This window comes from Polypterus senegalus, chromosome 3 (assembly GCF_016835505.1).
Source record: "Polypterus senegalus isolate Bchr_013 chromosome 3, ASM1683550v1, whole genome shotgun sequence".
Classification (NCBI taxonomy): Eukaryota; Metazoa; Chordata; class Cladistia; order Polypteriformes; family Polypteridae; genus Polypterus; species Polypterus senegalus.
The window spans coordinates 161,613,416-161,627,373 of record NC_053156.1 but is presented as its reverse complement, the minus strand read 5'-3'; the positions used below and the strand labels follow the sequence as shown (position 1 = coordinate 161,627,373).

The 13,958-nt window shown below is 39.2% G+C and overlaps 1 protein-coding gene across 2 annotated transcripts in view; it reads left to right on the top strand.

Annotated features, from left to right (window-relative positions):
* The window catches only part of ipcef1 (interaction protein for cytohesin exchange factors 1), a 307,632-nt gene that overhangs the window by 135,688 nt on the left and 157,986 nt on the right, over nucleotides 1–13,958 (top strand). For both annotated transcript variants that reach the window (XM_039748169.1, XM_039748168.1), the window contains exon 14: nucleotides 9,183–9,220. In XM_039748169.1, the coding sequence (XP_039604103.1) occupies nucleotides 9,183–9,220 (38 nt within the window). The remainder of the gene's footprint in view (nucleotides 1–9,182; nucleotides 9,221–13,958) is intronic.

The window sequence follows — 13,958 nt, the reverse complement described above, 5'->3', positions numbered from 1 at the left end:
ACGAGAACAGGCCATTCAGCCCAACAAAGCTCACCAGTCCTATCCACTTATTTCTTCCAAGAAAACATCAAGTCGAGTTTTGAAAGTCCCTAACGTCTTACTGTCTACCACACTACTTGGTAGCTTATTCCAAGTGTCTATCGTTCTTTGTGTAAAGAAAAACTTCCTAATGTCTGTGCGAAATTTACCCTTAACAAGTTTCCAACTGTGTCCCCGTGTTCTTGATGAATTCATTTTAAAATACAAGTCTCGATCCACTGTACTAATTTCCTTCATAATTTTAAACACTTCAATCATGTCACCTCTTAATCTTCTTTTGCTTAAACTGTAAAGGCTCAGCTCTTTTAATCTTTCCTCATAATTCAAACCCTGTAGCCCTGGAATCACCTTCTCTGGACCTTTTCTAGTGCTGCTATGTCCTTTTTGTAGCCTGGAGACCAAAACTGCACACAGTACTCAAGATGAGGCCTCACCAGTGCATTATAAAGGTTGAGCAAAACCTCCTGTGACTTGTACTCCACACATCGTGCTATATATCCTAACATTCTGTTAGCCTTCTTAATGGCTTCTGAACATTGTTGGGAAGTTGATAGCTTAGAGTCCACTATGACTCCTAAATCCTTCTCATAAGGTGTACTCTCGATTTTCCGACCGCCCATTGTGTATTCAAACCTAATATTTTTACTTCCTATGTGTAATACTTTACATTTACTGACATTAAATTTCATCTGCCACAAATCTGCCCAAGCCTGTATGCTATCCAAGTCCTTCTGTAATGATATAACGGATTAAAAATTATCTGCTAATCCACCTATCTTGGTATCATCTGCAAACTTAACCAGCTTGTTACTTTTATTCCTATCTAAATCATTTATATATATTAATTACATCACGGACACTCAAGAAACGGGAAGGTCTTGGAGAATTGGCAGTAGGCACAGAGAATTCCTTAAATCAATTGGGTAGCAGCAGAGAACTTGTGCATGTAAGCTTGCTTGATATAACAAATCATCTCTAGATGATTTTGCCATGACACAATAACAAATCAAAATTACATCACTATTTTTTACCCGCATCATGTTTAAATTGATGTACTACACGTGCTGCCACCTTGATATGACCCCATCTACTCATTGGGGAAATCACTATCAAGAACATGCAGATGTTAGAGATGTGCCATGGGAACACCAGCAGCCCACTTCCCTGATGGAAATGTTTACTCAAGAAAAGTAAAAAAGCACCTTCAGCATAACGATGTGTCTAGGAGAAAGTCAAAGCAGAAGTTATCACATAAATGTCGTATATGGAGAGAGATTTGGTGGAGAAGCATTGGTGTGCTACCTGTACCACCTCTGGAATGCCCTTTCAGTAGAGGGGTTAATATTGTAGCCCTTTGCCATTTTTTACTAAATCTAGAAATGTTAGATATGGTCGTTTTCCTTTCAAAGAACACTGAAACGAGGCTCAGATTCACAACCTCGCTTGTTAATAATTCTGGCTTTGTGTTTTTTTTGTTTTGTGATGAGATGGCTTTGCATTAGGTCAAAGAAAGGTCATTTATATGATTTGACGCCCAATTGTTGTATTCTGTCTTTATAACGTTATTTACATTTTTTGGATATATTTTACTTCAGTAATACTAGCCTTTTGAAGTTTTTAAGAAATGAAATGCATAAATAAAGAGGCTCATTCAAAATGAGTTTTTTCATAAATATACCTAATACCCTGTATTTAAATTTTGTTCCAGTTACAACAACGTATTGCGTCATGAAGCTCGACGACACCACTGAGTGGCTCTAGGCGGTAATCTTTTTCTTATATCTTTTAGCATCCCTCTGAATCGTTACAATGGTAGCCATTCTAAAGGTAAATCATTGAGAGAAAAGTCGTTATTGCACAAGCCTAGCGTGGACCAAGTGGAGTCCTCCTGAATGTTCTGAAGGGAGGCAGCACTTGTTACCACCCAGCAAAGCTGTCTCTAGAACTGTGTACAAGTGAGGGAGGGAACTCTCAGCCTCAGAACTCTAGAAATTGGTTCCAGGAACTGCCATGAAAGTAACTCCAATGTTGGCAAAGCCTATTGAGCTTGGAGTCAGGAGGAGCATTGGGGCAAAGCCATGACTGGCAGGGTAGTGATGCACTAAGAATGTTGAGACAGTATGAGATAAATCAAATAGTGATCAGAGAGTTCTGGTGGCTGTGGCATTGTTGTTTTGATTGATGGAGTGGTGGATGAGCCATCATACCTAAAAGAGGGAGACTCAAACCTGTTTAAGTAAGCTTGTTGTCAGTTTGCTTATGTGACACTTTAGTGTCTTGTATCCTAATATAGCTGTTCTCAAACCAATACAGGGCCACAGAAGGCCTGGAGCCTATCAAGGCAATGAGTGAAGTGAGACTTGGCTCATTGCTTTCCATGATAAATGCTGTAGTAATAGTTTTATCATTCTTTAACTTAATTAGCCTAATTTTTCCAACACAGAATCATGGGGACACAGAACCTATCCTGGCAGCAATAGGAGTTTTGCAGGAATTAGCCCTGAAAAAGGTTAAGGTCCATCTCAAGGTTCCCTCACACCCACATATCAATTTAGAACCACCAGCAAATTTTTAAGGATGTGAGGAGAAAATGATAATGCCAGAGAGAAAGGACACATATAATATCATAGAAGGCCTATTTTGTCATTGTACCAGTACAATGAAATTGTGAAACACAACCAAGCGCCGAAACAGATTGTCAAGAGCCACTGCATCCATGCATACCGCCATTGCCATAATAATAGATAGAGTGGTTGTGATCTGAGTGCAGGATTTGAACTAAATAACCTCTGCCCCACTAAATTATAATTCTTGATGAAGTTTTGAATTTTGACTGTATTCTGGTTCAGCATGTCCCTGTCACAAAGATCTCTGAAGCTAGAGTCTGTCCTAGTAGTGTGTATGCTAGACAGAAACCTTCTCAGGAGAGAGCGCCAGTTTAATCCTAATTATACTTATGCGCGTACTCCAGCATTCACTCAGACAGAGTCAAATGAAAGTCACCAATTAAATTAACTTGGATGTTTTTGAAGGGCTGAGAAAACATCCCAACATTGTTTTTGTATTTCCTTTGGAATTTCATACCAAATTTAGTTAGATAAAAAATCGAAAACAAAAATATTGTGATCAAATGTATCATGACAACAACAACACTCGAATTTTAAGCGGAGTGGGAGAAAAAATGTGAGGACTGGAACATTAGTTTTTAACATCCCACATGTCAGCCATTGATGTTGACTTCCCAAACCACATCATTCTTTCTGCCAGGGTGTAATTAACCATAGAAGCAGGCATCATAATTGTAGTAATGTTTAGCAGTAAAGAGAAAGCTGCTACCAATTAAATGCAAAAGAGAAACGCTCATACAGTAGTAAAAATGTGGTGTTACAATGTTACTTTTGTCCCAGTTGGGAATCATTGGAATCTGTGGGTCACAAGCTTAAGGGCTTTGGTCCTGGACTGTGGGCCAGTAGATTGTAAGGTATGTAAGCATTTACCCTCAGTGTTTTATCTGAAGGCAAAGACTTGGAGGAAACCAATGCTGAACCCTGATATGCTATAATGGGTTTAGTTAGTTTCATGGTAGACAAGCACCATCTATGTCACATAGTTACTTTTGTCTTGTGCAAAAACAATGAGAAACGACATTTGAAACTTTTCCCACAGCTAAAATGCTTCAGATTTCATGACATCCCTTTAAGGAAATGCTCAAAAGTTACCTTCATCTCCCCCAGCACTTTTTAGTCAGAACACACCGTGGGGGTTAGTTTCCCATCATATGTTTTGTTAACTCAGGTTCATGTTAATAATAACCCTACTGCGATGGTGTATTGGATATCTGACATTGTAATAATAATAATAATAATATTTTATTTAGAGAGTTGCTTAAATTAGGCATGCTGTCCAATATAAAGGCATTTGATTTAGTCTGCTTAGCTGAACCCCTGTTTAAGACACATATACAGTATAAGGTCAGACACATCCATATGAGGGTGAGATGATTTTCATTTATAGATCTATCATCATTACCCTGGCCTTTTAAGAAAGCAAGGTAGGTGGAGAACATTAATTTTGCTCCAATTTAGTTTTGATGAGAACTGCCCATTCAGTCCAGTAAAGCTCAATAGTTCCATTCATCTAATTAATCCAAAATAACATCAAGTGGACATTTGAAGGTCTCCAAAGCCCTACAGTCTACCACACTACTTGGTAAGTTGTTCCATATATTTATAGTTCTCTGTGTGAAGAACTTTATAACATTCATAGCTTTTTGAATCTCTCATTCATGTGGCATTAGTCCAGTTGATTCCCCATCTCCTTCCCCCTCTATAGGGTTGATGTAGCAACATGCCAGTCTGTAGATATCAGGTCATATTATCAAAAGCAATATAGGTTCTTTTGGGTATGATATCCTTCCAGTGGGGTGTGCCATCACTTCCCATGGGAGGTCCCTAGGATTATCCTAGCAGTATACCCAAACTAAATCAAAGTCCTCTCAATTCCCAAAAGCAGCACCTTCCTGTGTGTGAAGTTTCTCATTGTATAACATTAAGCCCAGCATTCCACACTTGCATCCAAAATGTCTTTCTTTTGCTAGCTTTCCAAACAATATTAAAACAGGGAGAATGAGTGTTACTTAATCCATTAGTAAAAATTGACTTGAATCCATCAATTAATCAATTACAGTGCCTTCCAATTTATATGCCATGATCAGACATTTTGCAAAGGAAATATAATTGCATACTGACAAAATCATATATACAGTTTGAGGGAAAAAAAAATAAAAGCATGGTGATTCCAAACAAGAACACAATATTGGAAAATTCTGAGAGGTGGTTGGAACGAGTGTGATGTCATGAATTAAGAATATTTCATGGTTGTGTCCATTTTAAAGTGTCATTTCCATGCTAAATGTGTAGCTAGCCTCTTTGTCATTACATCCAAGCATGACTTGGGCTTGGAATTCTGTGTTAAAATAGTTAAGCCTGAGTCAGACTCGGAGTGATGTGTCAACAGCCAACTCTTAAACTCAAGGTCTAGTTCATGAAAGGGTGCAGTGACACATCAAATTTAGAGTTGCCAAATAGCAGCATGTTATTCTTTGGGATGTGAAAAGAAAACTGGAATACCTCAAGGGAAAAAAAAACATAAGGAAAATGTGCAAACTCCACACAGACAGCAACCAAGCTGGATTTCAAATTGAGTTTCTTAACTCTGTGATGCTACAATGTGCTGCCCTTTTCCTCCATTATTAGGACATTAAAACAATCTAAATGAGAACAGGCTATTCAGCCCTACAAAGCTCTCCAGTCCTATCCACTTAATTCTTCTAAAATAACATCAAGTCGAGTTTTGAAAGTCCCTAAAGTCTTACTGGCTTATTCCAAGTGTCTATGGTTCTCTGTGTAAAGAAGAACTTCCTAATGTTTGTGTGAAATTTACCCTTAACAAGTTTCCAACTGTGTCCCCGTGTTCTTGATGAACTCATTTTAAAATACAAGTCTCGATCCACTGTACGAATTCCCTTCATAATTTTAAACACTTCAATCATGTCACCTCTTAATCTTCTTTTGCTTAAACTGAAAACACTCAGTTTTAATCTTTCTTCATAATTCATCCCAGAAATTCTATGTCTTTTTTGTAGCATGGAGACCAAAACTGTACACAGTACTCTAGATGAGGCCTCGCTACTGTGTTATAAAGGTTGAGTATAACCTCCTTGGACTTGTACTCTACATATCAGGGCGCTATATAACCTAACATTCTGTTTGCCTTCTTAGTGGCTTCTGAACACTGTTGGGAAGTTGATAGTGTCGAGTCCACTACGACTCCTAAAGTCTTCTCATAAGGTGTATTATGCAGAAGGAATTAACAAAGGCAGACCTCTTTTTATTAGCATATCCAGGCTTATTGTATTCCATGGAATGCCTTCAGTCTGAAGTGAATAGAGCAGGTAAATTGATGAAATGTTCTTGTTTTGTATTGTTTGGCTATCCGTTCTTTGCATATGGCTTTCAGCCATGAATTGCGATTTTGTATGAAAATGCACTAAATCTATGGTAGTCAATAACATGAGAATTTACTTCTCATTACTCACTTCTGCTAAACACACCATTTAGAACTTTTGCCTAAAGCATGGTGGAACACCCAGAACAGCTTGGGAGGTTGGCAGAGCTGCATATGATTATTTAGTCAAATCCTTTTTTAATTGGGCATTTTGATGCTCTGTATTTTGAATGTTTTGTGCATAACTTGTGGTCAAGAAGATAACACGGGCTTAAGTAGTGTGGATTGAGCTTGTCTCGGCATATCAGCGTTAACACCCTTTTTTTCTGCATTATGTTTCCCCTGAAGTACACATTCCTGTCTGTCCGATGTTAGGAAACAAATTGAAAAAAAATCTGTGAAGTGCATGTTTCACACGTTGTTTTCCGTAATGAACACTGTAATGATGGCTTTACATGACATTCTCAAACCCACTTAATCCGATTCAGGCATGCAGGGAATAATAGCCTTATCATTCTTTACGCTACTAAAACAGATTTTTCCGGCAGCACACCATGGGGATATAAAGCCTATCCTGGCAGCATGGGGTTTAAGACAGAAGGTAACCCTGGATGGTAGAACAGTCTATCACACTCTCAGCAGCCCATTTTGGGATTGTGTAAACCATATGCCTTTGACTTTTTTTGCAGATTTAACCAAGTCCCGAGTAAATGAATAAAACAGAATGCATGAAATATCAGTAATATATATAGGAAATTATATGTCCCATTACTGCAGAAGCAGGACTAAGAAGTGGACTTCATAAGTGAAAACACAGTCACAGTCTTGCTGGTCAAAAATAAAAAAAAACAATGTATTTCCTCCTTCAGAAATGACTCTGCCTGCTGCCTTTTGTTAATTCCTAATTATTTTGGAGTTCTGAACTTTCTTGTAAACAAAAATTGTCAAAAATTCTTACATTGCAAACCACATTATATACTTGAGTCGTCTTGTGGGTTTCATGTGCAGCCTTGATGAGGAGCAGAAAAGGACGACTAGAGCCCCTCACCGTCTGGCACACGTTTTTAACTTCTGTCATGGTCAGGCCGACACTGACATTTGAGACACATGGCTTGCAAAGAGCCTTCCAAGAAAAGACGTCTGGGTTTCTCCTCTGACACAATCTGCTGTTTCTTTTTTGTTGGCTTGTGATGCGGTTTATATTCATAATGATACCCTTTTCCTTGTTACACACAAGTGGAATGTGCAGTTTAAATACGTTATACTATGTTAGAAGTTGAATGTCAATGCCTCCATTTAGTTGTTTTTTTTTTCCTTAGCTGGGCTTGTGATGACACCATGGAGAAATTCCAGTACCATATAGCCTCACTTAATGGTCTTCTCTGTTTGAACTGTTAAATTGTCCCTCTGACCTGAACAGGCATGAGTAACTGCCACCCACCCATTGTGACCCTGACCTGGAAATGGCATGTTAGCTAAACTTTGTACCTGTCTTGCAAAAATAAATGAATAAATAAAAAATAAATAAAAAGCTACTAAGATGGATGGATGAGTGTGTGGGGGTATGTCCTGAGAGGTGCTGGAGGAGGACTTGCTTGGCTCTCATTTCCATTCACAAGAATACTAATGGATAGGACTCTGTAGGCATTATTTTTTATTCATGGCTAGCTGTTTCACTACTGTACATCCCATAGTATTTTGAATTCTGGTGAGAAGTGAGGCAGAGAAAAGTTTACCATCTATAAACCTGCTTAATTCAGTTTGGGACTGTAGGGGTCAGAGACTGGCATCAGGCACAAGGTAGGAAACATCCTAAGACAGATGTTAGTCCATCCTGTGTCACCCACACATACACTCACATGGAGCCAGTACAGAGTGATCAACTCCCATAACCCACGAGGAGAGAAACCCACTGGAACAAAGGGAGATGTCACACAGACAGGACTCTGAAGGCGTTAAGTAACAGTGCAAACACTGCACCGCCATGCCATGCTGCCAAAAAACCCAATGTGGGGGCAGTCTTTGTGGACCATCATGTCTTTATAAACTATTATAATATTCTATCTTAATAGCTGGCAGCTCAAAATTGGCTGGTACAACCAAGATGCACTTGGTTATATTTCTTGCTCATGGTCACACAGTCTTAGTAGGGGAATTTGAACGCACACAATTTCAGGGACTGATGTCCAAAGCCTTAACCACAAAAGTAATCCCAGCCTTCTGTGAACCACTAGGGGGCATTGCAGCACCCCAAACCTCAGAAACATAGCAAGGACACAATTAAAGATGCTATTGGCACAAATACCTAAGATACACTCTACAGTCCCCCAGGGTGAGGTTCATCCGACTATTCTCCTGACTCCCCGGGTGAAGCAGAGCACCTTCCTTTATACCGGACCTGGGAGTACTTCCAGTGCCTTCACTTTGCATCCATCATAAAGCACTTCCATGTCAGGCTTGCCTCCAGCAGCTCTCTGTAGCAACACCTGAGGACCCCATCAGGGCTGCCCAACAAAACTACAACTCCCATGCAGCCTTGCGGGTGTCTTCACAGGATGCACATTAGAGGCACCACTGTGTTGGAGAAACACATGGCCCTGGGAAGCAATCTCCCCCTATCCATCCATTATAATGGCATCCTGCACCACTAACCAACCTGATCGAGATGCCCATCCACCAACATTCTCCAATTAAAAGGGTCTGCTGGCCAGGTAAGAAACCATCCATTCCAGATGCCAGCCAACCCATGTGGTCTATTACACTGTAAATGACTGATAATGATTTAGCTGAAGCAATAAATTCAATTTCCACCAACCTGGAACTGGATTACAAAAAACATAACTGGATGGGCATATACAGTAGATGGGTGGATGGGAGAAATGCATTGCACATAAAACTTTCAAACCAATAGCAAGTTTATTTTTAAAGTATAGTTTTTGGAGGATGAGGACTAAGCTTATGATGAAAGAATTGTGCTCACGGTTTCTCAATTGATAACAAATATTAACAAAATGTGATGTGGTTCAGTGCCTCTTTTGTACCAGAAATATAAAACATAATCATTGCAACTCATTTTTGATGTATATGCACTCTTAACTTGCACCCCCTTAAAATGTGTATTTCTCTATCCATTTTAGGAGTCAAGAAGATTCTCCCAATCCAGATCAACAACTGGGTAAGCAAAAATGTATTCTTTTTTTAAGAAAAGAAATAGTTTTCTTGCCTGTTCAGTCAAATATGATGTGAAGTGTGTCATGCACTGATATAACTGATAACAATTGCTTTCTTTTTTGCAGATTTCTGTTATTTTATTTGAACCAAATAAGTGGGTTTGGAAATTGATGGAATGATGGATGGCTAAAAGTGTTAAATATAGTGTCCATCTAGCCAATTTCAAACTTGCTTATCCAGTTCGGTGTCATAGGCAGCTAGTGTTTGTTTTTTTTTCTCAGCACCACTGGACATAAGTTGAAAGTAACCTCAGTATCCCATCGACATACAAAAGTAAATCCATGTAATTCAATGAGGTTTTAAGCTGACAAATAATAGTATGCAAGCATCACAACTCTCTTCAGTTCCTGGATCTTGTATTCTCTATCTGAATTTTCACAGTGAGAACTCATGAACAATCCTGGGTGACTTTCTGCTACGTTTCTCACTTTTGCTGCACATTTGGCTTCCGTATGTTCTCAGTTGGCATTCTCTACAAAAAAAAGGCAAATTTATTATCTGATCTTCAGTCCCTTAGGACTCTACAGGTGGCGCAAACTGATGTGAACTCTGCCCTTTTTCAGTTTCCTGTTTGTTCGATCAAGAGAGGGACACCAGATGGCTGTGCTGCCTGTTGGAAGTGCACCATCTGCTGTCGGGGTTTGAGAGTCTGCTGTGTGTAAAACAACACATTCCACAAATGAACAGTAACATTTGTAGATTGAATGGATTATAAGATAGAGGAGAAATTGGTAAAGACCTTTTTTGTTTTTTTAAACTCGCTAGCTAAAGTAATATTGGTAAATTCTTACCATTAAGTGAAAACATTTAGCACAGACTGACATTGTCTGTAAGGGGTTTGCATGCTGTCCCTGTGTTTATGTGGGCATTTCCCTGGGTACTCCATTAGGTAAGTGTGCTAGATTGACTAGATTGACTGGGGTCTTTAAACTAGCCCTGCATGGTGTGCATATGTCCTGGTGTCCTGTCCAAGGTTTCCCAAGACTCTGAATTGAATTTAATGGGTTTAAAAAATCAATGGATGGAAGAAAAACGTTAGAGATCAACAAGTTAGTCATTAATTTTCTAACCCTTTTAGTCCTGAATAGGGTCACGGTTGGTGCCAGAGCCTATCCCAGCTAGCAGAAGGCGCAAGGCAGGAACAAACCATGGACAGGGTGCCAGTCCATTAGAGGGCGAACACACACACACACACACCAACCACACACTAGGGTGAATTTAGTATTGCCAATCCACCTAACCTGCATGTCTTTGGTCTTTGGGAGGGTACTGGAGCACCTGGAGGGAGAACATGCAAAATCCACTCAGGGAGGACAGGGACACAAACCCTGGTCTACTTACAGGAAGGTTGCCACTGTGCAACAAGTGATATTCATCCATTTTTTTTAAAAATCAGCCCTGGAACCCATCCATTATTGAGCAAGGCAGGAAATAAACCTGATTGGAGTATCATTCCATCACAGTGCACACTCAGGTACAAAGACAAATTGCAGTCAGCCATCAACTGAAACATGTGTCTGTCTTTGGAATGAGAGAGGAAGTAGGAGTGCCGTTGAGAAAAACCCCATGTGAGCACAGAGAACGCATTCAAACTCACATAAATGGAGAGGATAGTGGGATTCAAACCACTGATTTTAAACTTAGTGTTCCCCTTAAAATGTGTTCTTGGCATCAATTAATGATACTGTGGCTTACCACAGTAGTCCTACGTATCTGTCAGGTTTACTTCATTTAATCAAAATCAGTCCGTCCTAATTGTATATACAGTACTTCAAATATATGTCAATAAAAAGTTTATTTTCTAAAATTCCTATTATTGTTAACAAGAGGGATGTATTTGTAAAATCAATATATAACAACGCTGATGCTAAGTTGAGCCAAAATGATTACTTTAATCTTCTTATTTTGCTGTTAATTCCATGCTAAATAATCAGGTGAGCAGCATTTCATGTCACTGTGTGGCGTTTGCATGTTCTGCCCATGTGTGAATTGGTGATATACAGTAGTGTGTATGTGTGTGTATGTGCCATGTGACCAATGTTTGTTCCGGCTTCTCTGTAACCCTGCCCTGGATAATCAGGTAAAGAAAATGAATGGATGGATTAAAAGGCCACACGTTCTACATCACCTGGCACTTATATACTATCTTTCCTGGTGGAGACTGTCTGATTTATACAACCACATATAATGAGAAGTCAAGCAAAATGACAACTTTTATTGGCTAACTGAACAGATTACAATAGGCAAGGCTTCGAGGCAGCTCAGGTGGTAGTTGTGTACTAAAGAAGTGTTTTGACGAATTCATAACATATTTATTGGGATAAAAAAATAGAGAGAAATTTACAGAAATTGGAATATTATAGAAATACATATGTACAATTGTTTTGACAAATTCATAACATATTTATTGGGATAAAAAAAAATTATAGAAATTTAAGGTTTCCCCCTACCCGTTCTAGTGTTGGGCTCCGTGGGGGAAGTTTCACTGCCACCCGTTTTTGTACACTAGTACCGCTCAGGCCCCTTCTTCAGATTGCATATTGTAATCTGTTCAGTTAGACAATAAAAGGTGTCATTTTGCTTGACTTCTCATTGCATCCATAATGGCTAACCCAGTACTACTAGATAGAACCACATTTAGAAAAACAACTCTCTTAGATGGATTACAAATACTTAAATAGTTTTGATTCAAAGTTCACTTGATTAGCACAAAGACTGCTCTGGGTTCAGAATAGCCATGACTGAAAAATGAAGTTGATACAGTATAAATATCATAATTCATAAATATGCTTGAAATACATAAATTGTGGCTAAACTGGGAGCTGAGGGTTGGTGAAGTCAACCATTTCTGTTCTATTTAATTCAGACGTTTTTCTTACCATTTTGTAATCTGATTGATAAACAAACATTTTAATAATAATAAATAAAATAATAGTAACTATCCATCCATCCATTATCCAACCCGCTATATGCTAACTACAGGGTCACGGGGGTCTGCTGGAGCTAATTCCAGCCAACACATGGCTCAAGGCAGGAAACAAACCCTGGGCAGGGCGGCAGCCCACCGCAGTAATAGTAGCTAATAAAGGGTAAAATAATATTGAATCATTTGTAATAGTAAAAATGATTAAGGGTGGAACACAATGGCGCTGCTGTCTCAGAGTAAGGAGAAGAGGGTTCACTTCCCAGGTCATCCCTACATGGTGTTGGCATGTTCACCCAGTGTCTGTGTGGGTTTCGTACCACTGTCCAAAGACATGCATGTTAGGTGAATTGGCAGTGCTAAATTGGGTGTGTGTGTGTGTGTTTTGCCTGTGATGGACTGGCGTCCTGTGCAGAGTTTATTCCTGCCTTGTACCCCATGCAACCTGGGTTAGACTCCAGCTTGTCTGCGGCTCTGCTCAGAATTAAACAGGTGACAAAATGATTAAAGTCATGATTATTATAATCATATATGAGTGACTGTGTGTGTGTGTGAGTATGCAATGGGGTGGCAGCCCATCCAAGGCTGACTCCCACCGGTGTTACCAGCTAAAGCTTCCAGCAGAGAAGAAGGGGATTAACAGGTGGACGGATGGCTAGTGCATAACAGTTGAGGTGTGGGCCGTGTTCTTACATGTTAGCAGCGAGTTTTCATAACAAGTTTTGTCTGTGTGATTAATTGAATTCCTTTCTTGGTTTGTCTTTTTTTACCGATATATTGAAGACGCCTTTCCTAACTGGTGCTCAGAAATTGTCTGGTATTTATCCTTTTATTATTTAATCAAACATACGCATTCAGTCACTTACTAGATGAGGCCTTGCTTTTAGAGAGTTTATCCTCCTGGTAGTTTGACGTCATGCCCTTTCTCTGCCTGCTTCCCTGACTCACGGACTATTTCTGTATCTGATCGGCGGCTCAAACCACTTCTGTGAATGTCAACAGCATATGTGACTCAGCAGGAAAGATGTGCAGAGCATCTGGGCAGATGGCACTTGGTGGTATAAGGTTACTATCTGAATTAGTGCACACACTCTCATGACCTTAACAACTGTGCTACGATTTGCTGTTTCCAAGACATAAAGCCTCACTAAATGTGCATTTCTGCTATTATAGTTTCAGACAGCAATGACAATCATTTTTTAGGAGGCAAAGATGACAGCCTTTATATGTATTTGTTTATTTAATTCTTTTGTTTTTTTTATTAATTTAGGTAGTTAAATTTGGCTTGAATGTCGACACACAGGAACAAAATGATGGAACACCTGGTTCAATATGCATAATGTGATATGGTTATGATTCAAAAATATAATTTTTGAATGTCTTAGGATTGACAGTTAACCAAATACTTTAACAACATTCACATTTCTAAAGTCAAAATGAACAGGATATGTCTGCAAAGTATTTGGTGCTCAACTTCCAATTTCTTGCTTACTTCTGCAGTGCCTTTGGTCAAACTATTTTCACACACATGCTCAGTTAGCCCTCCAAAAAGCATCGTTCAGCTTTTAAGGATTTAAACAATGGGCTGTTACTGAATTTCTTCTGGTGGCGAAGGGATCTGTAATGAACATTTAAAGCAGTCTGATAAAGACCCCATTCTTGCTGTTTTTTAAGCCACATAGCTTAATGCTGAACTAAAAAACATCTAGCAGTCTGAAAACAAAACACTTTTTTTAATAACACACATAGGCTTGTCTGG